Genomic DNA, 27,005 nt, shown 5'->3' with positions numbered 1-27,005 from the left:
GAACCCCATGGGCATGTGGACCAGAATGTGGTCTGTACGCTGTAGCCAGTTGCACCACAGCACCCAAGCCTTAGATTTCGAAGAGCAGTGAAGGTTTTCCAGCTGCTGGCGACCCTGTCAAGGTATCTGTCCCAGTGCTGGGCAGCGGTAGATGAATGGATGCTGACGGGGTAACCATATCCTGGAGCCAGTCTTTCTGTTTGATGAGCAGGCATGGGAGGTGTTGCTGGACACAGACTAAAGCCACAAGGAACAAAAGAACAAATCTGTTTGGCAAACCCCCAGATCAGATACAGAGTTACCCTTCAGAATGTAGGGAACGTAGTGAAGCACTCCATCAGAGGAAATACTCTGAAATGAACCCTGGCTTGGTGCTGAAGTGGCTTTGTAGAATTCACCTGTTCACCTGTATATGCGTTGTAGCCTAATCTGCCTAACCTGTTCACCTGTATCTGCATTGTAGCCTAATCTTAATGCAGTCCGATTGATTCAGTGGGGGATTGATTCAGTCTCTCTTCACTCCAGAGAGGGCAATTATAAAGTAGATTAGTGGTTCCCCAGGATGTCATGGTAATGGAACAGCTTCTTGGCACATCACACTTTTGTTTGGAAATGACAATGAACTTCCTGGAATCACTATCACTATGTCAGTGTCTCTCAAGAGGTGTCTGGGGTCTGAGTGACAAACAGGCCAGTACCCTTTGACAAGTCAGCACTGTCACTCATGCTTGTTTCATCTGCTCTTCTATCCAGGCTACAAGCTCATCGGGAGCCATTCTGGAGTAAAGCTATGTCGCTGGACTAAGGTGAGTCCAAACTTTTCAATTTGTTGTGTATACCCCTATGCCCTGGTTTCTTTGGGAAGTTATTTACCTGAGGTACATTTTGTCCCTTGAATGCTTTCTTGCGTCTTCTGGCAGTCGATGCTACGTGGGAGAGGTGGCTGCTACAAGCACACTTTTTACGGCATCGAGTCCCATCGGTGCATGGAGGCCACCCCCAGCCTGGCCTGTGCCAATAAATGTGTTTTCTGCTGGAGGTGAGAGGAAATGATTCACTATTTGGTCACAATTCAATGATACATTACATAGCCTCTGTTTTAGTGTTGCTACGTTATTGAGTTGAGAGCACCACGTACAGTAGTAATGGCGTATACGACATTGCATTTATCGAGGTGGGTCAGTATTGGGGGGTAAGATGTACAGAGAATCAATCTTTGATTTCTGATGATTTCTGTGCAAGACTCTAGGGGTGAAGTTGAACTGGAAGTGTATAACATAATATGCCATCAAGAATGCTATTTCAGTGAACAACAAATGCATGTGTTGATTAGGTATCTTTGCAGTCTTCTAATAAAATATGTTTTATTCTATTAAGTATACTAAGTGTCTGTACTGCACCTGGGTTTGGTCTGCTTTCTCTGGGGATATAAGGCATAGGCACAGTAGGACCTCTGAGAGTTTCTGATAGACGCCACGACTCATTACTAATGATAATGAATAATCAGGTCTCTGTGGCGATGAGTGATGCACGTGCTTACCGTCAGCACTCCGGCCCTCCTCCGTAAACAGCCCTGATGAATGGCCGCGCTAATTGCAAGTGCAAAAGCAGACACGGCCACGCTGATTCATGACGATGGCTGGCTACGAGAGGAAGAGGGTTGGGCGCATCGGCGAGCCTGTCCACCCTGTCGTCTGCCACCGCGCCCCCCTCTCTCGCTCCGATGGAAATGATAAAAGTCTCATCTCATCTGGTGAAAAGGTCCCGAGCTTGTGGGCTGGAGGGTACAGCTGGGAGCTGTCAGTCTAGATCAGCCACGTCTGAGTGGAGGCTTCCATCCAGGATGGCTGCCACCAGAACGCATTGGCGCAACAGGACTCAGCCGTCTGCTACCACAGGCAGCCCCAAAAGCCTCTGGGAGTGTGTGTGCGTGTGCGTGTGTGCGTGCTTGTGTGTGTCTGTGTGTATGTGTAGTGTGTGTGTGGTGTGTGTGTGTCTTGTGATCGTCAAAGGAGGAGGATGACGAAGGAGAGTTTACTTTCAGATTAGCCCATGTGGGATAAATGTGAGCGGACAAACAAACATGGAGAAGGAACATACTCGACAAGCGTAGAGGGAGAGGAAATGAGAGAGACCGAGAGAGAGAGAGAGAGACCGAGGGAGAGAGAGACCGCGCTGGATGGTCTTTATTCTTTCTCTCAGATGAATCCCATTAATTTTGAATGGGAACAAAGTGGCTTTGTGGTTCAAAGCTTTTTTTATTTTTATCTCGCTATAGAATGTGGCAACAGCATTAGCATAAGCGTGAGGCGTGTTTCAAACAAAGCAGAAGAATCAGAGGGGCAAAGGGGCTGGCGTGGCATACATGGGGAATGCTCCAGCCGTGTGCAACAGCTGATAAGTGCCACAGCTCAGCAGCAGAAAGGTTCTCAGGCGAAATGTCGCACAGCTCTGCAGAGGACTGCCAGAGGTGTGAGTCTTTGACATTGTGTGCCAGTATTTGGCCAGTGTGAGATGTTGAGAGAGGCTGTTCCAGCCAAGTTATCACATTACTTGAAAAGGAGTTACTGTTGAATATGTAAGAGAAAAGGCAATCCATCTATTTAGTTAGTTTTTTGAAAATGTATATATTATTATTATTATTATTATTATTATTATTATTATTATTATTATTATTATTATTATTATTATTATTATTATAGTTTATTTGATATGGACAGATACTAGCCTGGGAAACCCAGACGAACTTCCGGCAAATTTGGGATTTGCTCTGCAGGTCCGTCTAGTGAAGAGCCCATTCAAGCCCATTTCCAATGTGCCTAAATCCTAGGAACCAATCACAACCATTGAGGCAGGCTTTAGATGACGATAGAACACCGACGTTGAAACAGTTTTTGCAAATATGAACATCAGATGGCTGCTGCCAAGGAACAGCACTCATTTGAAGCTGCTATCGCATCGGTTTTAGACAAGGAGTTAGAAAACGACAAGTTTCCCATACTGCTTCCTTATGTTGGAATATAGATAGATAGATACTTTATTGATCCCTAGGGGAAATTCAAGGTCACAGTAGCATACAGACATACACACACACATTCACTAACAGCAGAAAAAAGTAATTAAAAGTATATAATATAAAAAAAAACACAGCTAAGCAATAAGGACTGTAGAAGATAAAGAATATACTAAATATACTAAAATACAAATTATACTAAATAAAACTTAATCTAAATGCAGTGGACAACTTAATCTAAATGCACATAGTGGGTGATTAATCAATCAGGTGCGCTTGCGCTTGCTATATGTAATATCTGCAACAGTGGTAGGCTGCTGAAAGGGCAGATGTAGGTTGCTAGGTTTCATTCTTCCCAGTTCTCCCCTAACCTACAACCATAGACAGTAAACTGTTGCAATGTATGTTCTCGTCGCTCTGCATAGGTCATCTCTTTCGTTGCTTTGATTGGTTTTCGGTCTCTCCAATTGCGCCCGGAGGCATTTTGATCGGCGTTTGTTGTTGACGCCCTTTTTGAAATGGGAGGTGAATGAACCTTTGCCAGACCCTTATCTCAAATACAATTGTATTGAGAAGGGTCTGGTGTCAACCAGGCTAGACAGATGCATTATTAATAGACAAACTGAAAAACGCTATCTGATGCCAGTATTGTTCATAGCTAAATGCTAATTTACAACACTTGTCCCTACGTGTCCCTAGTTATCACAGAACCATTCCTGTAGATTCAGTGTTTTTACTCTGCGTGGGTTAAACCATAAGTAAAAACACCATGAACAGACCCTCGTCTCGTTCACATGAAGAGACGGATTGTTCTGCAGTGACTGATGGGTTCTTCCTTCCTGAGTGCACATCCTGAATACTGAGCATTTCCTCGATTGCACAGCAGTTGTCTTCCAATTAATACTCTGAGTTGTTTACATCAGCCAAGGCCAAGGGATGCTGCAGGACTGACTCACAGATTGCTCCTCTCAGAGGAAGTAGAATTCTGTTCCCAAGAACAAGAGCCGCAGAGAGTGAGGTTGACAACAACTCTCTCCTGTTTGTTTAGCCTTTTTTCCATTTAGAAGTTTCAGAGTTTTTCATTTTTCACTGGGGGTTTAGTAACATTTGTGGCTGACAAAAAAGTAAATTTTCTGCTGCGAGTCAGCATGTATTTGGCAGCAAGTGCCCTTTTACTTTAAACAACAAACCCTGTGTCAGGCCCATAGACTGTATAAAATAGGCCAGGGATTGTACCGAGTGAGCAGTATTAGTGTTAGCGAGGTCCTGAGGGTTATCCACACATGTCCAGCCTTAGAAAATGCTTAGCCAAGGCCGCGCTTCACTGACCCTTCCCCTCTGGATACTGTGTGTACACTGTGAAGCACATGGTTCATTTCTCAGATGCTGGGCCTCTGCAGCTCCAGGTCCACCTACCTGAGTCAAGACACCCATGCTAGCATGACCGTGGCCTCTATTCAGACTTGCATTTCATAAGTCATGCTCCCCCATTTTGTTTGTGGGAATGATATTGGGTTTCCAGCGGAGCTCCATCCACTACTCCTTCCACTCGCCTGCGTCCAGCAGCTGTGAGGAGGTGGGAATGGAGAGAGAGGGAGAGGCCTTCAAGCTGAGATTTTCATAGTGGCGTCCATTTGCAGGCTGTGTGTGTGTGTGTGTGTGTGTCAGTGTGTGGGTCACAGAGGGCTGATCTTCCTCAAGGGTGGAGCTGAAGGGCACCGCGCTCTTGATCTGCTCTGTTCAGCCTCAGCAAAACCCCCTAGTGTCTTTCCTCCACTTAGCCGCATGGAAATGATTGAAACCGGGTGGAGTTTATTATTTTACCCATTTAAACGCAAATCTAAAGCAGTGATCGTCTCATGTGACTGAAAGAGAATCGGCGCTTAGAAAGGGAATACAAATGCACTGGACGGATGACGTGGGCGGCTGCTGTGAGTGATGATGTGAGCCGTTGTGAAGGGGTCCCGATGAACTCATTAGCTGGGTCACAGGGCTGGGGTTGTGGGTGGGGGTGTTGAATGGTGGTTCGGGTGATGGGGGGCCACATCTGACAGATGCTGTCCTGTCCTGTCCTGTCTTGTCCACCCTCCCCCCCCCCCCGGCCCGCAGACACCACACCAACCCCGTGGGCACCGAGTGGCGCTGGAAGATGGACCCGGCCGAGAAGATCCTGCTGGAGGCGGTGGAGAACCACCAGAGCATGATCAAGCAGTTCAGAGGTAAACCTGTCTGCAGCCTACACACACACACACACACAACACACACACACACACACACACACAGATGCAGACACGCATGCACACACACACACACACACACACAGATGCAGACACGCATGCACACACACACACACATACACAGACGCAGGCTTGCATGCTATATTCAGTTCACGCACACTCACACTCACTTTCCATTTTTATGTTCTTGAAATGCTTAAATTTACATTGGTTACCTTGGTTCACATCAGACTGTCTGGTTTTATTTTGTCATATGTCCTTCACTGGGGAAATCTACAAGGGTTTTTGGTTATGTACTTACATCGTTTTGAGGTATGCCATTTGACCCCTTGTCCCATGGTTTTCCATAAACTCCAGATACAGCTGGCTGAATATTTGCATAATTCTTTCACCACTGCACATACTGTGCAATAATTCATGCAATGTATGTAAAGTCACTTTTGATATCAACTGACACTTTGAAATTGCTTTGAAATTGCAGGTCATGTACTTGGCCTCATGCGTAACACAAGCTATGCATTTTTCATACAGACTGGCTGACAGCCATTGCTGACTCAGGAATTTTCCCACCTTTGGCACTCGACGTATTTATTCAGTTTTATCTCCAAAACCAGCAGAACATGTATCCCTTAAAACACTCAAAACTTGCCCACCAACACTTGGGATAAATGTTTTAATTTGACTGTCAACTTCCAAATAAAACACCACAGAAGGACTCTTTCCCCCTGCTCTGAAATACCCAGACAGGCACTTTGGGGATATTTGGGCTGTACTTTGTGGTTCACACAAAGCGCTGACATTACGAGCTCTGAGTGCCGGCATGAATCAGACCCCATCTATTCATTTGCGCCTTGTCAGTTAGCCTGCAGTCAAATGCATGAGATTGTTATTGGGAACCAAGGGTGCCCGGGGAGTAAAGGAGATAAGCTTGGCGCTTTGATTAGTGGGTGACAGCTCGCACTCCCGGCGGGTGGCATAAATCTCCCCAGCGCCAGTCACTCGCATTAGACAATGCAGGGGCTCCAGTGACGCGGTTTGTCCCGTGGCATCTCTGAGGGGGTCTCATACAGGCAGGGCCTTATCTGTCATGACCTTGAGACTGTGACTTCACTTTGACGCGGCAGGCAACTTTGTCTTTGGTTTGTGGGAAATGCATACAAAGGATATTTAAGCATACTTTATCAGGAGTGGAGAGTAATCAATTTTACTTTAACTTTACTTTGCAAAATAACACTATTGGAATCTGTCACTAGCCCTAATTCTACATTTAACCCCATCAGTAATCTCATTTGTGTTCTTTACCAACAATTTCAACAGAAGTCGAGCATTACTGAAGGACTGTTCGTGTAGTGTTGTGACTTTTAGGACTTAAGTGTACTAAGGGAATAGAATGCAGTGTAGGAACATTTTCCTACACCAACAGCATTTTGATTAGTGTTTTTGTGTTGAGGTTTAGTGGGTGTTCTCTTTCACATTGATCCAGCATGAGGAGGATCACATTTAACTCCGGGGCTGGCAGACCTGGACATTCTTATTTCCTCAAACAATATCCCCTTGCATTTACATGATGTACAGCCAACACAACCCCCATTTTACTTTATGAGATCAACGCCTCCTTTGTCAACAGGAAGATTATTGTATTCAGAGCAGCAATATGGATTTGGGGAGGTAAATAATATTCTGTTGCTGAATGCAGTGGAACTCAATTAACAATTTTGCTCATTGTATACCGAGCTTCCCTGCCACAGTCTGCCAGAGAGCTCTTTATAGTGTCGGCTTTCTTATTTTGATTGTGTTGTGATTAATTAAACAGTGCTGGCTGCAGCAGCAATAACTTTGCCAGGATAGCGCTCCACATACATAATGGAAGAGTTCTTAATATGCAAGAAAAATAGATAGAATACAAATGGAACTTGGACTATCAAATGTGGTTATGTCATTAAAGCAGGCCTTTTTAAAAATCACAATTGGATAATCAGTTGTCTGTGGGGATTGTTCTCTGATGAAGTGCATAATAAACACTCCCAAAATCTCATCAAGGGGGTAAAAGAGAGGCTTCAGGCAGTTCTGAGTGCTTTTTTGTCAAGTGGCACTATTTAATCCTATTGTTGGTTTTGTGTTCCCATAAAGTCTGTCTAGTGGTGTTTCTTGAGTATTCATCATCCATCTGAAAAGACCCCATCACATCAGCTACAACTGCCCGCACCCTCCCAGCCACGACTTCCAACAAAATCACACATTCCTCCCTCACACTCATGAGCTCATGTATCGAGTGACTGAAGCTCGGAAACAGTCACTAACTGCCAGACTTTATAAAAAAGGCCCAGTTTTTATATTTTATTTTTAGAGCAAACTGGCGACTTTGATCGACATCTGGATCGATTTTGGCTGACACTGCTTAGGGTAAAGCTGGGCTATTGGGTTTAGGGAGAGGAGTTGGGGTGGTGGTGTTGCGAGAGGGGGCTGAGTGGGGGGCTGGGGGGTTTCTGATGGGCTCGGAGTTCATTGGCACTGCAGAGGCTTTGATGGGGAGTGACTCACTCCTCTGGAGTGAGTTGGTTTTTCTCACTCTTGCCTCCCTCCCCCTCCCACTGTCATTTAACCCCGGTCCCCGCTGCCCCATGCTCAGCATTTGGAGGTGGATCGATTGTTTGATTTTTCTCTTTTTGTGTTTTTCACCTAATCAGGGTTTGCATATGAGCGGATGGATGAGAGAGGATTAGTGTAGGCAGTCTGTGAGCCTTCACGAGTGCTCCCTTTGATGAGCTGTGCTTGAAATGTCACTGGGAGATCTTAACAACTCGGCCGCTGAGTCCATTTAAGACGTGCCTCACATCGGGGGATTGGATTTTGATCTTGTCTTTCTTTTCTCTTTCTCTCCCTTTCCCTCTCTCTTTCTCTCTCCTCCAGCTCTTTAGCTTTTTGTCTCCCTCTCTGCTCCCCTCCCCCTCCTCCTCCTTCTCTTGTCTCGGTTTGAAAAGCCCACTTCATCATGGTTCAATTTGGACCATCATCATGGACTGCTTAAGTCAGCGCGATGCTGCTTCACTTTCCTTTGCATTCTGTGCCACCAGATTATTATTGTCTATACTGGCATCACTGCAGCAGTCATTCATACTGTACTGTGGGGAGAATGTCGATGCAATCTAGATGAAGCACTTCAGAGGGTGGAGTGTCTCCAGAGGATTGGCTTAATCGTGTTGGAATTTCAAGTGAAGTCTTTTCAACTGCAAAAGTGATATTTCAGGAATACCAGGTTGCACATAATGACTTCGGTCTTTGCCAGCAATAAAATACTTTATTGTTGAATTAAATGTTATTTTATGGTTCATTGATTTGTTATGTCTTCAGAAGAGCCTCCCCTTACTTTTGGAGACTGAATCTTTTGTGCGCATACAGCCTGGTTATTTAAAGTAATTCTGGATCCCTCCTTTAAAATAAATTAGATTTCAGTTACAGTGGCATTTTAACCCATTACTGTGGATATAACTTATACTGCAGGTGTCCCCAGCACCGGTTATGTAACTCCGCTAATACACACTATGGAATATGCTAGGTTTGTTTTTCACGGTTTGTCCTCTGCAGAGGAGAACGTGTTTGCCTGTGGTCCCGTCTCTGACTCGGGGTACAGGAACCGCGTGCTTGTTTGTGGCCCTCTTAGGTTGCCGCTGCTCTGTTGGCATTGACTCATTTATTTGACAACCGTGGCAGGCGCTGCCACCTAAAGCTGGAGGCAGGTCTGATTATCCAGGGAGAAGTGAACCTACCTGGTGAGCTGAGAATTGGAGGAAATAGTGGGTGTGTGTGAGTGTAAGTGTGAGTGTGTGTGTGTGTGTTTGTGTATGTGTGTGTGTGTGTGTGTGTGAGAATGAGTGTGTGTGTGTGCCCGCACGCAGCTTTGATACTCAATACCTCTGGCCATGTGAAAGCTCCTATAATCTAGTGAACTGACTGAACTGAGCAAGACAAAAATGTGTGTACTGTTAGCAAGACAGATTGTTTGTGTACTGTTGCACATTTGGACATGCACTCACTTGCCTGTGTACCCTTAACAATCACGAAAGCGGTCTAGAACTATTGAAACTAGATGTACCGCAGAACGGTACAAAATATGACCGCCGCCCAGTCCAGCACATTTTTTCCACAAAAATAAATCACGCTGAAAGGCCTATATGATTCTAACTGTCTCACTAAATTGCATTATGCACACTCAATTCTTACTGGTATCTGCTAGACAACAAGTACCAAAACATGATTAGTTCATAGATTTCACATGTAAAATTCATTTTATACAACCCCACCCCCATCTTGCCTGTTCATAATTCTGAGAAATTCTTGAATTGTGTGCATGTGTGTGTGCACACGTTTATGTTTATGTGTGTGGGTGTGGGTGTGTGTGTGTGTGTGTGCATGCGTACATGCGTGCATATGTCTACTGTGTGACTATGTGTCATACGTATGATTACTGTGAATGTATGTGTGTGCGTGTGTATCTGTTTATGCACATGTGTGCACATGGAATGGGTTAACATGACCCCTGGAGGCAAACATACAGAAAAAATTGGTCATCCTAGGCCCTACGGTTCTCAAGATATTCACAGAAAACTGTGTCTGCCCTACCCTCCTTTCGGGGGGTCCAGTCCAGCGGGGGGGGGGGCTACAGATCAAAACGAAAAACGATGGTTCCATGCTATCCATGTGGGGTTACATGCCCACCAAGTTTCGTGTACCCCGGTCTTTCAGTGTCCCAGGAATCCTTGTTGGTGTACGGTCACTAAATGTACACATAAATCATTTTATTGTAAGGCCCCCCATGAACGAAAGTTCACAAAACTTGGCATGCATTCATAAGGTGTCATAATGATCCTACACTTTCAATTTCGTGCAGTTTTGACCATGTCAGCCAGAGATATTGTGATGAAAACGCCTAATTTTTTGCTTTTTCATTTTTAACTAGGTGGCGCTATACATGAAATGAGTGGTTATGGAATGGGTTGACATGGCCCCTTGAGATCAACATACAAAAAAAAAAAGGTCCTCCTAAACCCTACGGTTCTCGAGATATTCACAGAAAACTGTGTCTGCCCTACCCTCCTTTCGAGGGGTCCTGTCCAGCGGGGGGGCTACAGATCAAAACGAAAAACGATGGTTCCATGCTATCCATGTGGGGTTACATGCCCACCAAGTTTCGTGTACCCCGGTCTTTCAGTGTCCTGGGAATCCTTGACGGAAATTTGGACATGCGCTGCGCGGCGGTCATAATTAGGTACAACCTATCCAAAATAAACACGCAATTTAATCAACAGCTCTTTAATTTAGTTTAATCAAGAACTGAATATTTCAACTTTCATGCAAAGATTTATTTGACTGCATTTAGCTCAGTATTCCAGCAAGAGTGTTAATAGATTTTAAAAAAATTCAAATTTGACTCATTCCTCACTGAGATTAGCTGAAATTACCATTGTGTGTCATTGAAGCATAGTTTTGAGAGATGAATGCATGCACACTGTCCCTCTTGTTTTGATGGTAATCTGGTTTGTATTGCTGTCTAAATCGAAATCTAAAAATCTAAATCAGTTTTATTGGCCAAGTATACTTACATATACAAGGAATTTGTTCTTTGCATTTTACCCATCCGGGGAAAGTGTACAACACACACACACACAGTGTACACCCATTCATACACACACACTCAGAGTAGTGAGCACACATACACACCCGGAGCAGTGGGCCGCCCCTTAATCCGGCGCCCGGGGAGCACTTGGGGGTTAGGTGCCTTGCTCAAGGGCACCCTATCCGTGGATGTGGGAGAGCGCTGTTTAATCACTCCCCCCACCCACATTTTTCCTACCAGTCAGGGATCGAACCGGCCACCCTTCGGTCACAAGTCGGATTCCCTAACCAGTAGGCCACGGATGTCTATCTGCATTTTGCCTTTAATCAGATAGGACAGTAGAGAGAGTGAGCAAGTGGGAAAGAGAGATAGGGTGGGAACGGGAAATGACCCTGGTCGGGCTGTGGTGCGGAATGTGGTATGAGCGCCGTAGCCAGTTGCACCACAGCGCCCCTGTCTATCAGCGCTTTTGAAATATCCTTTGAACACAGCGTCAGCTGTACTCCGATCGCTTCCACATGTGTGGTGCTGTGTGCGACGGCTCTCAGGCAGACCGGTGACTCAGACTGTGCTGCCTTGCAGGGGTCCCGGGGGTTCGCCCGGAGCGCTTCGAGGAGGGCCTGGCTGTCAAGCACTGCGCCCTCTCCCTGGTGGGAGAGCCCATCATGTACCCTGAGATCAACGCCTTCCTGCGTCTGCTCCACCAGCAGCGCATCTCCAGCTTCCTGGTGACCAACGCTCAGTTCCCCGACGAGATCAGGTAAGCTCTCTCTCACCGCCTCCAGCACAAGGCATTCCGCTGCAACACTTTTGTTTTGCTTTGCTTCACAGAATTACGCCAGCGAGCTTCCCGTAATACATCCTGTTTGTCATTCACGGAGCTTTGCATTTAGGAATTTTTAAGTGCATGTAAGATGCTAGAAGAGATGGGTAAACAAAATGAATTATGTATTTTATGTATATTTACATATTCCTTCTAGAAGGGAAAATGGCTTTCTCAGGATATCTGAACGCCTCAAGGACTTCAACCAGATACCCAATTTAGCTTCTCGAAGCTCATAATTATATCTGTTAAATTTAACCAGTGAATCCATTAGAACAAGTTGTCCTTGCCAAAGACCCACAGCAGTCACACTCATTTTACTTCTCCAACTCCTCAAGTCCCAATGCCCGTCTTTCCACTAAGCAAGCCAGCGTTTTGTCTCCCGGACCGATGCTTATTTGTATACAAAGAGTGTACAAAGTGTCTGATTGAATGAGAAAAGCCTTTGCGGCGTGTTTTGATGGGGGCGTTGCTGAGCAGTCGTCTCCTGTGTGAAGCCCGGGCTGACAGGCGGGCAAGCCAGCGGACGGGAGAGAGATGGCGCCGCTTGCATTAGACCCACCTCATCTCGCCCTCGGCTTCTGTCACACGCTGTTCACCCTGACATCTGCTCGCATAAACATCCCCTTTGTGGCAGCACAGATCCACCCCAAAAACCCTCGTCACCGACACCACCCCCGCCACCCACCCCCCACACCCCCCGCTTTAACCCGCACTCTGTAGTTTGTTTGAAACATGCGTTTGGAGCAGCGCACTTTTCTCTCTCTCTCTCTCTCTCCGAGTCCCTGAACACGGCATTCAGGCGTTTGAGCGGCACGGCTCTGTTCCGTAGCACTGCAGAGCCTGTAACAGCGCTGATAAGCACTAATCGGCCCAAGCAGAATTGCAAATCGCTGCTTCGTCTGTTGCCCCGGCTGTAGCTGCCGCTCTGAGATGGAGCGAACGCAGCGCGCGGCTCTCTGGCTCTCCAGACGCTGTCGGTAGCGTCGGTCCGCTGTCTCACCCCGTCCCCCCCCACTCACTATGTCCTCCCCTCAGACTTAAGAAAAATACATCTTCAGCCTGCCTGGCAGAAGCCACCATCGCAACATAAATCAGCCGTGCTTTTTTTTTACGGCAGAAAGAAGTGGGCAGTCATTGAGCGCGATGGAGAAAGAAGGGCGGCCATTTATGTGAGGGGCACACAGCCGTGACGCACCGCACTGGGACAGGTTTATCGGAGGGATACAAGCAGCTCCTCCAACTAAGCCTGGAACAGAGTTGCAGCATGTGGCGACACATTCAGCACCATCTTTTACTTGTAATGGGGAACAAAGCAGCCGTCCACAACGAGACAGACACACACACACACACACACACACACACACACACTCACACAAATACACACACACTTCAGTCTCTGTAGAGAGAGATTGGGAGATGGCTGCTGCCAGTCTGTTGCCATCCCTTGTGTTGCTGCATGAATAAAACGAGATGCCATTTCATTGAAAGAGATGGAAGCAGGGTTACACTGCATTATTCATCTCAATAATACACTCCCACTACACACACACACACACACACACACACACACACACTCTCCCCCATGCTCCGGCTCTGTATCTATCTAAGGTTAAAGCTGCCCAGAGGCTCAGAGGCCTAGCTCTGCTCATAGCACTCGCCAGAGTTATCTTTGCTGTCAGTAGCAACCAGGGCTAAATTATTCACAAAGACCAAATGAGGATTGGTGGAGGAGCCTACAAGAACTCATTACTTCTGCAGTGGTGATGTATGGATGTCATGTTAGGACTTCTGCCTTAATTAGATAGACGTTGAAGTAATATAGTGTTAGTTTAAAGCTGCACTAATATTAGACTTTTTCCAATAAGGATAAACTTGCGCTTTTTTAGAAGACAACTCTCAGCCTCGCTCTCTTTTATTGTAATATTAAAAAAAATTGTGTCTGAACTATGACAAGCTGATCTAAATAATTTTTAGAAGCTTTTCCAATATTAAAGTCTTACCTCGTATAAATACACATGAAATGTCTCTCTGGATAGTTGCTTTTCCTGGAGGCCGATCAGCACATGTTGTGTGTGTTTGTGTGCGCCTGACACTGAGAGGCAGCCCCCGTCTTGCTTGACAGCCAAACTTATTATTGCCGCTGAGCTGCTGTCAGCCATTGCAGAGGAGGCTACCAGCAATCAGCCCTACCTCAGGCCGCATGTCAGCGAAGAAGCCTCACATTCAAGGTGCTCAAATTTATTGCGGCCGATACCGACACACACTTGATTGGAAGTGGCAAGGCTTCACTCACCCGAGTGACAGATGATGGGTAGGTTGGATGGATAAATCAAGGTGGCCTTGGGTTTTTTTGACACTGGGTTATAGGGTAGCTGAAAGTATTTCCTAGCTCTCTTTAATGTTGTACATATGCCCTACGGGTGGAGTGTTTTTTTTTTTTTTTGTCTCTCCTTTGAGCTCCTTGCTTTATCTAATTACCTCCATCCCTTTCACCTGATTGCCTACGGGGTCCTCGGCTCATTCTAAAGCATTTGCTTTGTCAGGCTCTCTGCTATTTAGTTGAGTCTATACATGCATGCATACATCATCTCGGTTTAGTTTAAAAAACTCCTGGGACAAAGTACCGTATAGGAGGCTGATTAGATTTGTTTTTCCTTTCCATCATCCAGGAGAGGGAACACGATTAGTGTAGTAGCCATTGGAGGCTCTTTAGTTAGCCATTCTCTCTCTCGTGAACATACAGAGAGGAAAAATGCCTATCTGATTTCAACGTGTGAAGAAACTGTCAGATTAACGTCTCATGCCCCTTTTTCCGCCTTTCATCCCGTTCATCCCAATTTTCTCCCACACTTGTTTTGCAGGAATCTGGTTCCTGTCACTCAGTTATATGTCAGCGTGGACGCCAGCACGAAGGACAGCCTGAAACGGATCGACCGACCTCTCTTTAAGGACTTCTGGCAACGCTTCTTGGACAGCCTCCGAGCCCTGGGTGAAAAGGTTTGTACGCTTCGCTTGTCGTGAAAGATGTGTCTTGTTGATCACACTCTCCATTTGCGTACTGAAGGAGTTCCTCTCTGACTTTTTAAGGGATGGTTTGTTTCCCTCTTACTGTAAAGCTTGGAAGAGTAATCATTTCATTGGTTTTAATGACATCAGTATTTTAACATTTTTTTTACCAACACTCTCGTAAGAATATTTTTTAGGATTTTTTTAGAATTGAAAGACATGGCAGGGAATCAACTCAAATGAGATCATAAGTGTGTCAAATGTTCTCATAGCTTGCCCAGGTGGTCAGAAACTGCACTGAGACCCACAGTTAGTTGACAGATGCTCCAGTTGACCAGTCATGCGTCTCATTCTGTACCGCAGCACCGTCCTCCTCCGCTCTGACTTCACAAAACAACACAGGCCACCAGTTGCTCTGCTCTGCCCTGTGCAGCCGTAACGTCTGTAAACAGATTAGAGGGATCAGAAATTACAGGCTATTAAAAGGCAGCTTGTAAATGAATTAGGGGGAAAATATTAGTAGAGTACTGGGAGGAGGCATATAACTGCCTCCCTCACACTGATCATTACTGTAATGATATGGAAGACAATTAATGATGCCTCCCATTGGCCCTTGATGCTATCACATCAGTTCTCATCTCAAAACCAAAGCCTCAATATTCTTCTGTGGTGGTATATTTTGATTGATAATCCTCAACGTGTTTTCATACTACCTAGTGGCTTTCCCCATATACAATACAATACTAAGATTAGACAGCCTTTGTGTAATCAGACCGGCCGAAGTAAACGCCAAAGTAAACACGTGTTTCAGAAAACGATTTCTCCATTCCCACACATGGGCTGTCAAATGGAAGGATCATTATCTACAAAAGAGGCCATTTGAGGAAGTGAGGTATGTTATCTGCTGTGCCTCCTTAGTTCAGAGGAGTGGCAAAAGAGATTATTCATGTGCCTGCGGGCTTTATCTTTATGGCTTCTTTTTTTTAGACTTCTTTTTATGAGGTTTTCACAGTGGAAGTAGTGCTTGGGAAGCAGGGCTTAGTCTCTGATACTACAGGCTCAACGTCTCAATTGAAAATTAGGCTTTTCAATTGAGGCACCAAAATCCTTCTTTCAAAACCCCTCTTTTTTCTGCTACTCTATTGTTGCCACTAAGATGGCAGAAAGATGGAGCGATTCACTCTTTCTCTCGCCATCTTCAAGCCTGTCGATTTTCTTTTCGGGCGGCATCAACTTAGCATGTGTGATACAAAAGACACACCCCGTCCTGGGACTGATTACATAACGAAATTAATGGGGAACTGTGAAATCCATCATGAAGGCGAGCGACGGACCGATTTGATTGGACGGAAGTGCAGCTGTGGCATGATCAAGGCCTGTGCCAGCTCCAGTGATTTCTGGAAGTGATCTCACACTCGGAGCTGACACCCCCCCCCCCCATTCCCCCAATCCCACAATCCCCCTGGCTCTCAACACAGATAGAGGACATTCAGTGGGAAACAAAGATCTGAGATTGCTTCTCTGTTCACAAAAGGATTGTTGGAGCAACTAGCTCCGCAGAGGAATTGTTTTTTGTTCAACAGTCTTGCTTGTCCCCTTTTGTTGTCATCGATGCTATCGATATGTTTAATACCTATAGAAGTGCAGTGCTAAAGATGGTGACTAGCCTATAAATTAAAAGTTGTTATCTCTGTGTGTTGTATTGACCCCTAAAAATTCGATCCACAGCGGGTTGTGGATCCTGGACACAGATATATTGATGCAGATGACGGAACACACAAAAAAGAAAAAGCATCTGACAAGTAATAACTGACTAAAAATCTTTTCAAAAGTTTCAAATTATTGTTGGGGAGTTTACGGAGCAGTCGTCAACTTGTTTCATTTGTAAAGCCAGTGTCTGTAATGTCTCAAGTGAGAAATCCTCATTTGATTTTGACTATTTGATGGCTCCACTTTTCCCACCTAATGACGTTTGGTAGCCTTCTCTAACCTTGAGCAACCCACCTCTGCCGATCATCTGTCATTTATAGCACTATCGCATCAGCAAAGCACCGGCGGGAATTTCAGCTTGATCGGATTTGTGTTTATGCTGGATTTTTATCACATTTGGATCACGCCTTCAGCGAATTCACCACGGATAGAGGGGAAAGAAGCTCATTATCAGTCTGCACAGGTTGATATCCTCCATTAGTCTGATGTGGGAAGCTGTAAGTGCCTAAGAGGCAGTTGATGGTGATTCAGGGTGAGTGGTGTTGTGTCGGGAAACTGTTTTAGCTGTGTTCAGGTCAGCAGTCACTAGTGGCACGCGTGTGCGTGTGTGTGTTTGTGTGTGTGTGTGTGTGTGTGTGTGTGTGTGTGGGACGGAGTCGAGCAGAGCTGACAAAACACTAATTCTCTGCTCCCTACAAGTGGTGGCTGGTGACTGGCTGAAAGGAGAAATGGAAGCAAATTCACAGGAGTTGTTTTTTTCTTTCTGGTTTTGTTGTGTCTGGGTTTGATTTGTTTTTAAGAATCTCCACACGTCTCCCGCAGCTTTGGCCCTGTTCATTACCTTGATGCTCGTTTGGCAAGTGTTTGTCCCAGTGGGGTTTCTGTTAGCCTTATAGATTGTAAGGGATTGGTGATTGGTAGGTCATCTAATTTAGAGCCACATCAACACAGATTGTAAACTAAACTCATTTGCAAATTTCATACCATTTCAAAGACAGATCAGTGAATGTTATCTAAAGACATGATCTGTGTTGGCTATTAACTCAGTCCAGTCCAAATTGTGAAAGAGTTTATTTTACAGGTGAGGGGTCTAATAGGGATTTTGGGACAGGACTTGATTTTGAGACTTCTGCTCAAATTGATTTATCCCTAAACCCATTTGTTTGTACCATTTGTGTGTACCTTGCCGTTTTAAATGAGAGCACTGCTGAAATAGGACCAATTCAACAGCTTTAATGGTGTTCTAGTGTAAAGTTGGGGGCTCAGGAGAAAGGAGTATGTCCTTCATTCTCAATAATATTGTAGATTGTCACCCCAATATACTGTCTAAATAACCTGATAATCTGCATGTTATGATTTATTTATCTTTATTAGCCATGTCCCTCAAATGGCAAGCAAAATAAACCAGTGCTCCCCTAACTGGCTCAGTGACCTTGAAAAGCATCAGTGCTGCTGCTGAAGCAGCCTGAATCACATCTGACGTGCTGTCTCTGCACACTGACTCACTGCTGAATTAAGTGTTGGGATCAGTCGCACAGTTGTTGATTCCAAAGAAAAAGGATTCATTCTCTCCACCACAAATCCTCCCGATCACTGCAGGGCATGGAGGGCTTTGCGTTTTTTTACACAATGGCTCCATTCCCGCTCCTTTGAGATCACTTGGTGGCCGCTTGGTTGATGTCACTGGGCATGGGTTTGTTAGTTCTGCCTGGCTAAGTGAGGCAATCTGGGATAGGGCCAGGGGCATGATGTAATGTCCGACGCGTCTCATGTGAGGTCGGATGCAGTGGCTTGGAGCACAGTGCTCTGGTCCGGCGTTCTCCCGTGTGATGCTCTCGCTCTGCCAAGACACAGGGTAATGAAGACTCCCAGGAGCTGTGGAGCCACTGGAGAGATAGGGGGAGAGAGAGAGGAAGGGGGAGAGAGAGAGTGTGAAAGAGAGATAGGAAGGGGGAGAGAGAGTGTGAAAGAAAGGGAGAGAGAGAGAGAGAGAGAGAGAGAGAGAGAGAGAGTGAGTGAGAAGAAGAAAACAAGAAGTCACTCTGGCGGTGCATGCCTGGGCGTGTTTACTATTCAGTGTTGTTTTTTTCATAACTCAGCGTCATTTATCCCATACAGTTGGGCATTAGTAATTTCATGGAAAAACAAATACGACTTGCCTCGTGGATGCGTTTCATGAGAATTTCATTTAACTGTTTCTCCGGAGGTATAATAAGAAATTTCTCTGCCTGACTTGGGGCAAGCGATGAATTATTCATGTCACAGTAATGTTTTGTCCTTCGGTATTGAACAAATATTTTCAAATCTCTGCCTAACCTTAAAATGCATAATAAGGAAAATGTTCCGTTATTCAGTCAAACCAGGGCAGTAACTTTATGAGCATTAAATAAAGCGATGGAAGGAAAACCTGTTGACGGTGAAGGTGGATATGTTATGGCCAGACCAGAGCACTGGTGCAAGGCTGTGTGTGTCTCCCATTACCACTAGTGCGAAAGGATAAATGTCACAAAGCATTCTGTGTTTGATCAGACCAGTCTAAACCTGTAACATGCTTCTATCATTGTTTGGATCTTCCCCTATGTTAAGATCTAAGTAAACATAGTGTGTGTGTGTGTGTGTGTGTGTGTGTGTGTGTGTGTGTGTGTGTGTGTGGGGTGGGGTGGGGGGGGGGGGGGGGGGGGGGGGGGTTACAGGAAGTGGGCTTCCACAGCCTGTGCCCTGAGAGAAGTGGATGTCATGGTGGGCCAGGCTGGCGGAGTGATCTCCGCCTGCTTCGCCTCGCTTGTTGTCGGCCTGCCAGAAGGTTGGGTAGCGTGACAAATCTGCCCAGTGTGGCGCTTCGGCACAAGCCACTGAGATAAGTGTCTGTGGCCCAGTGTCTTGGCCCGGGCCCCTGCCGGTTGGACCAAAGACTCCAGAGTATTAAAATCCCCCAACCTAACCACATTGGATATTATTTGTACATTGTTTGAAATGAATGGGTTCATGGGATGTTAACTAAACTGTTGGAATCCTTTTTATTCATGCAAAACTGACACAAACTAATGTTCGGTGTTCTCAGCAAATTAGCTTGACATTTATACCACCGATGGCTGGCACGCTATTAGACAAGAAGATGAATCCGACTTTGCTCAAATGTTGCCTTTCTCCCATACTGGATTCATTAAAGTCATCAACAGCGAGAGTAGGAGCACGAGAGACAGAGCACCCTTGCAGATGGATAGCTAGCTCAGCCCTCATTCACACATCCACTCATCACTCACTCTCTCCTCTAATCTCTCTCTCTCTCTCTCTCTTTCCTCTTGCTCTCTCTCTGTCCTCCTCCTCCTTCTCCTCCTCTCTCTCATTCGCGTCTGTGGCAATGGTCTCCACTCTAGAATCTATCAGCTTGATTAATGATTAATGATTTATTTACCAATTGGATTATAGGGATGATTTATTGATCAACAAAAGTGTCATTTAGCAGACGGCGTGGCGACGTGCCCATGTCTGATTCACATTAGTGCCAAGCCAAATGAAAGAATGCGATTTAAGCTGGTAATTGACACTTTTTCCATTCCAAGTCAGTCATGTGATTGAGAAGAATGAGGACTGTAATTTAGAGACATTTTTCAAGCCATCTGTTGTAGCTTTGCTACGCGTCGTCTGCACTGGTGCCATTATAGAGACACCCTCTTGTGGCTTTGCTCTAGGACATCAGAGAGGCATGGCTGCCATTTGGCCGACTCCTATTTGCTTCATTGAACAAGTGGAGACAGTATGGAGACGTACATTTTGGATTAAAGTTGGTTTAATATTGCAAGCAAGTCATTTATATTATATTTTCCCTGGTCTGCTCGCAGACCACTTGGGATAGCTTGCGGACCAACAGTGGTTCCCGGACAGCACTTTGAGAAAACACTGGATGTGAGGCTCTCCAGCTGTTGGGGGGGGGGGGGGGGTGTTGCTGTGGAGCGTTGTGTGTGGAGCGCCCCTCATCACTCACTTTCGGGGTACCTCAGTAATGCGTTTCTATTTTGGGCCAAATGGGGAAGGGATCTGCTGAAGGACACAGTAGAGGGGGTCTGATGGAAGGTCACGTGTGGTAGGGGGCTGGGCTCAGTTGCAGGGGGCTCAGTTGCCATGTTCCCATTTTAACTCAAGGTGTACTGTTCTTGGTCATGTGATCTGTCCATAATTGTGGAAGGTTGGAGTGGGGCACTTTTGAGGGCGACAGCTGCTCATTCTTTATTGGAACGTAACACTTTAATGTATGGGATTCTGTAAAAACGTAATATGTAAAATGGTAATTTTCTTCCAATAAAGTCTTTATGTTGCAGTGATCTGTGTAAACAAGTTATCATACACGTGGTCGGGTTTACGTATTCATGTGTGTGCCTGTCTATCTGAAGTAATGTGCGTGTGTGTATGTCCATGTGGGATTTTTCCTGTGTGAGGAGAGGACTGCAGGCTCAGCAGTGATAGGCTGTGGGATGCTCCTCTGGACGAGCTGCACCACAGTCCCCACACATGTTTTATAAAGCGGAGCTGTAATGCTGTGTGTGTGTGTGTGTGTGTGTGTGTGTGTGTGTGTGTGTGTGTGTGTGTGTGTGCGCAGAGTCTATCTGACAGGCACCCAAATCTCCCTGCACCCTCTTTCCATTTCCAGCAGAGCAGTGTGGAAATAAATATTTGACTTCCTACTTAGCCTGCAGCCATTTCAACATTTAGATGTTGGAGGTCTGCTCAGGTGGCTTATTTGTTTTTCTTTTCAAAGCACATTAGCTGCCTACTCATTCATCACTTCCTGTTCTCTTTTTGGATGTTTTATCAGTTCATTAATGTCAGCACAGTGGTAATTAAATCCATGTTTACCGTGGATCCCACCACGCCTTCTCACTGATTGGGGATCAGATGAGCTGTGTTGTTTTTGAAAGAAGTCCTCAGTATTTGTCATTTAACACGAGTAGTTAGCGGTTGAAAAGTGTGGTTATTATAGACGTCCGTGGTGTGTTTTCTGTTCTTTGGATCTGAGCCATGTTGTTGTAGTGACCCCTAGGAAAACACAAGTCTCAAGCCTGTTCTCTCTCCCCACCTGTCCCCACAGCAACAGCGTACGGTGTACAGGCTGACCCTGGTGAAGGCTTGGAACGTGGACGAGTTGAAGGCATATTCGGATCTCATCGCCCTTGGCCAGCCTGACTTCATCGAGGTGAAGGTACGTGAACGTGGTCCTCTGGCCTCTCCATCTGGACCCTGGCATAACAGCTGCTTTAAGCGTGCGCACATTAACCCTGGGCACGTGAGGCGAGGGGCGGGTGATTTTTACACTCTTGTTGGGATTCCAAAATGGTAATTCTTTCTGCTGCTTAGTGTCAACCTTTAAAAAAGTCAGTTTCTGTCAGCATTGAAAGGCCTCTTCTTTTATACAATAAAATCTATAGGCAAGAATCGACCCAGTCACTTCAGATTGATACATTTTGTCATGTATACAAATATTAAACAATGCCCTTAGTAAATTAAATGTATGCTTGGAAGAGGTGCGTTTTTCTGTTAAACTTAAACTACCAGGTTTACCATAACAGCACCAAGTCACATGACATGAACTTGCCCATTGTGATATTAAATCTTGCATGAGCATCTTGGTCCTTTTCAGTTACTTGTCAGCCCTCCCATCTTCGCCCATTCCATTAGGGGGAAAACAAGCTAATGACTACATTTGTTTAATTTGCCCTCCCCCTTAATGTATTTGCGGAAAGCAAATGAAGCAAGATCTTTCTCTGATTGAATTTTATTCGGTCTGGAGTTAAATTAATTGGAAAGGAACTGCTAAATGTTCCGTCACTCTTTCAAGGTGTTCTGTGTTTTTTTGGTGTTTCCAAGCCTTTATCCGCCACCAGATATGACTGCCCCCCTTACCAGTAATTAGATGGTAGATTATGTAAACATTTACTGGATTTACAACAATAAACATTTGTGTTCTCACCACATGATTGATTTTTCAGTCTAGCAAACATGTCTGAATCATTTCCATATGTATGAAGATTTTACCAAATCTATTCTTCGCAAGCCACACTATAATTATGCTCTAATTTAAATCATGAGAATGACGCCTACAGACTAAGCTAGATTGGGAATTGTTTAGAAGAGCAGTCTTAACATCTTAATATTGATTATGCTAACCTACAGACACTCACTGGCAGCAGAGCCATAGAGATAAATAAACGGCTCTGACGGCAGTATCTTTGCATTGCACCATGGGATGTCATTTTCAAATAATGCCCGTCAACATTGCATTTTATTATTATTGTTGTTATGTGTTGTGTGTTTTTTTTATATATGAACATAAAAAAATGCGTTGGTCTCGAGGACTCGGTTTGTAAATTACGAGTCCTTCTCCTCCCACTGTGGTCCAAGACCGAGTCAAGACCGAGTCTTTGAAGGAACAAGTCCGAGACGAGACCGTGAAAGCAGAAATCGGTCTCGAGACCGGTCTCGAGTACTACATTGCTATTGTCACCATAGCACCATATATAGTAGGAGTTGATACTCTTAAACTCATGCTGTAGCTGGTTGGTTCACCCTATAGTAGGAGTTGATACTCTTAAACCCATGCTGTAGCTGGTTGGTTCAGCAACACATTGTGCTCCTGTCTCCAACAAGGGGCATGGTGCTTAGCCTTTTGTTTGAGGCTTTTGTGAATTTTGAGAGCCTATCCAGGATGTTCCTTTCTCTCTATGGACTCTTTCCAGATAGAGAATGTCCTACTCAGTTTACACACACAGGTTGCCCTCTCAATCCACTCCACAGACTTACAATTCTGACAGAAGTTGTTTTGCTCCGAGACCCACTTGTGTTTTTTAATGCTCCAACCGCAGTGGTAGAGCCTGCCAGGGTTCTCGTCAAAAACTTGCCTTGTTGTTAGCAGAGGAATTAGCAATCCCATTGAATTTTAAGAGCACATTGTAGCAACTGGAGGCAAAGGAAACATAAAATACCCACATCATCTTATTACATCACCGAGTGCTGCAACTCCCTTTCTCCTAACTCCCTTCCTCCGAGCTGCGTTTGCCTGTTCGGTAGCATTCATCCTCTACCTGGCTGTGAACGTCTTATTTTGGACCGAACCTGGCTCTTATTAGACCAGATCTTCTCCAGACGTGGCTCCCGTCTATCTGCGAGAGGTTTATTTCCGTCTCGTTTGACCGTAACACCCGCAACTGATGCTCCAGGTGCTCGCAGTAGTTGATTGTTCCCAGATCAAGGCCCTTCTGTGGCAGCCTCTTTAACATGCACATTGGCAGAAATGTAGTGGGTGTGTAATTATAGACCAGCAAACTCATCTGTAGCCAGGATGGCGGTAAACTACACCCTTTCAAATATTTTTCATTTGTTGTTGCTGCCCACCTTATGGGCTCCAATATTTGCGTATTCCCTCGACTCCCTTTATAGTATATTTATCTCAGTAATGTAGATTTTGAAGATATTCTAACTTGTCAGGGAGACCTTTTATTCTGCTTTGAGTATTTGTGTATTCTTGGCCGAGGGTGACAGTCTGATTTGTGGTGAAATAACCATAACCTGTAAATGTGTGGTAGTGCCGTCTCCATGGTGAGTAGTGCCCTGTCTGGCATGTAGTGTACAGGGTGCTTGCAACACTGTTTCAGGATGAAGCAAATTGTAATGGGTAATAGTTTGGACTAGCAGTGGACAGGGGTATATTTGTCTGTCTGCAAAATAAAATAAAGTACTTGATAACACTTGGGCTGCATTTATTGAATTTTTAGTTCTAATCCCTTTGTGAATGCATTGTTTCAATGGGTTAGTTTGGCAACACATTCCATCTTCATTACTTTCAGGGCTTTGTGTGGACACGTGTTAAATTAACAACCAATGAGCATACATTTCTCCATACTTTTGATTGTTGTGTGGCGTTGCTTGACATCTTTTTTCTTATCAAGACACTAAAAAGGCAGAAATTGCTTAGAGAAAATTACCTGCATTGTTTTATTAGTTGTAGTTCACCTAGGTTCAGTGAGGTTTCAGCATCCAGTTTGGTTTCAGCATCCTGCAAATAAGCTCACAGCTTGCTGTTTTGATATTGCTTGCTACACATTGGTCTATTATTTGGATTTTTAGTGGGCAGTTTCCAGTTTTGGGGTTCTTGGAGGTAAACCTCTTAAACTCAGCCATGAGAAAAATAGTTTTGACGTGGACAAGCTTAAAGTTTGTCTGTTGGCCTACTTTTTAAATGGATTTTGCCTTGGCGTGTCTCTCAATGAAGCATGTTTGTCAGTCCAGTGATAAGAGGGATGTTGCATTCCCCTCTGACTTGTTTTTGTGTTAGCGTCTTGGTTGATCTGCAGTGGTTTTTCATTTTGTGCCCTTTTTCTATCAATCTTGAATGGGATAATGTGTGCTGTATATAGAAGCCAGAATACATGTCGTTTCATTTACAAAGATCAAATCGGAATGACGAGTTGTCACCGAGTGAAGTCTCTCTCCGTTTCTTTCCCTTCTTACTAGGCTCTAGTCAGAATTAGAGGTTACAACTGAAAATGGAATACCAGACATTTTCCACACGTCTGTGTATTAGAGCTGATGTGGACCGTGCCCTTCCTCATCCTGGCTAGATTGCAACACCCGGTCCATGTTAATCCCCCCTCAAGGAGCTTCGTCCCTCCCATGTCCTACTCATCCCTCTGCCCCACGCACACACATCCTGACAATATTAGAGTCGGATCAGGTCCGTGTAAGATAACCATGACACCGCTCGTAAATTCATTACCAGCCCAAAGAGCTTGTTCATCCACTGCCGCACTGGGAGACCTGTCACATTCAGACTCAAAGTCAAGGCAAGTCCAAAGAAGAGCCAGACTTCAACTATGACATCCGGTTACCTAGCAACAACATTCACTCTCTTTGATGCACTGTGGGAACATCAGATTTACGCTCGCCTCTCCAAGGGGATGGAAGAAAGGCAGCGAAACAGCAGAAGAAATAGATAGGGATAAAACCGACTGGCATCGCTCTGCCAGAGTGCTGAGCCCTCCAGATCTCACAGGCCTAATAAATTTGTTCAGAAAACCGTGACAAACAGTCTCACCTTAATGCTTTTGTTTTTGTTCCTGTTGAATTATGGGGAAAAAAGAAACATATTAAGAGATGCTAGCAGAATATCTACGGTGTGCATATAACCTCTGGATGACTTTCAAATGATTGGCTTCCAGTACGGGAAAATTCCAGCTTAAATGACCTTGCAGTGGTCAAATGAATATGCATGTGCCTCTCCAGAAGTTGGGTGTAATGTATTTTTTAGCAGGAGAGAATATAAATAAATAATATCCTTTACTTGAGAAGGAGAGAGAAAGAGTTCAGGGCTGCTGTTTAATATGCTTATTCCAACAGGAGTGAGAATAGAGTAGCGATAGCATTTGGCATATTGAGCTTGCTGATTGCATAATAGTTCAAGCCTTCTGGTGTCCTAAACATGAGCAGTGCAGATGAAATGTCTTGAGAGCCAATCTGTTACCTTCTGTTGTGGAATTTACCTCAGGTTTGCTTGTCAGGCATTAAACTGCATTTTGCATCCGATCCCTTGTGAGTCTGGTTTCTTTTCACTGAAATAGCATAAATCGGCAGTCAAAATTTCCGAGACGAGGTAAGAAGTCTCGAGTTTTACAAACGATGAAACAGCTACCACAATGGGCACCATGTAATAGGATATTGTGTTCAGTACATGAAGGCTGGTAATCTTTTAGGTTGTTCCCCTGTGCTCCTAAATTAAAAATTTGAAGAATGACAGGTGGTTTGGAAATTTTCTCAAGGTCTTGTTCAAGTCGTCATGGTTTTGGTTATGCTTTGTGTTAGCCAACATTTAATTATTTTGTGCTGAACTTAAGCTCAGGGGTGCCCATCATTCCTCTCCAAGTCTTCCACTGCACAATTAGAATTCTACCCAGAGTGGCGATTCCAAAAGCATCTTTATATATTGTCTTACCCCTACAGCCCTGATAATTTTCCCATGGCAGCTGGCGAGTGACACACAGCACGGTCCTCATCATATCCATTTCAGCATGTGGCGTTGGCCATGAGTGGCTGGGCAGGGCTGGGCTCTCCGGTCCCCAGGGGAGGGAGCTGATTTTCTGGAGCAGATAATGAAGTTGGGTGAGCTCCAGGCAAACTGCATGATGATGATGATGATGATGATGATGATGATGATGCCGTCGCCGCCGTCGCCTATGAGTTTCTCCCCCACCGCCCCCCCACCACTGCTCTGCCTGCTCCTCCCAGCTCCCTGCCCTGCCCCTTCTCAGCGCGTACTGTACCGCTCCTCTCCGCTCAGCATCTGCTCTCGTCTCCTCCTTGTGCGCTCGCCTTTGAACCTTCTGCTCAGGGCACCGACGAGCTCATCTGAGCACCGCAGCTTTGTTCACAGCAACCTCACAGGCAGCTGCAGGAATGTAGAAGCTTGCAGTGGGTTTCTCATATGGAATACACACACACACACACACAGGTTGACGATTGTGTTGATTGAGGTTTTGATCAGTTTAGTTTTGTGTGTGAGAGGGAAAAAAAGACAACAAGCAGCCAACAACAGATAGAAGCACCCAAGGGGAT

The 27,005-nt window shown here is 45.1% G+C and overlaps 1 protein-coding gene across 2 annotated transcripts in view; it reads left to right on the top strand.

Annotated features, from left to right (window-relative positions):
* The window catches only part of tyw1 (tRNA-yW synthesizing protein 1 homolog (S. cerevisiae)), a 58,836-nt gene that overhangs the window by 18,976 nt on the left and 12,855 nt on the right, over positions 1-27,005 (top strand). For both annotated transcript variants that reach the window (XM_042063127.1, XM_042063126.1), the window contains exons 9-14: positions 754-806; positions 921-1,039; positions 5,123-5,232; positions 11,447-11,624; positions 14,552-14,687; positions 21,493-21,603. In XM_042063127.1, the coding sequence (XP_041919061.1) occupies positions 754-806; positions 921-1,039; positions 5,123-5,232; positions 11,447-11,624; positions 14,552-14,687; positions 21,493-21,603 (707 nt within the window). The remainder of the gene's footprint in view (positions 1-753; positions 807-920; positions 1,040-5,122; positions 5,233-11,446; positions 11,625-14,551; positions 14,688-21,492; positions 21,604-27,005) is intronic.

Source organism: Alosa sapidissima, chromosome 15 (genome assembly GCF_018492685.1).
Source record: "Alosa sapidissima isolate fAloSap1 chromosome 15, fAloSap1.pri, whole genome shotgun sequence".
Lineage (NCBI taxonomy): Eukaryota > Metazoa > Chordata > Actinopteri > Clupeiformes > Clupeidae > Alosa > Alosa sapidissima.
Note: the sequence above shows the minus strand (reverse complement) of the source record. Positions and strands in the feature narration are given on the sequence as shown.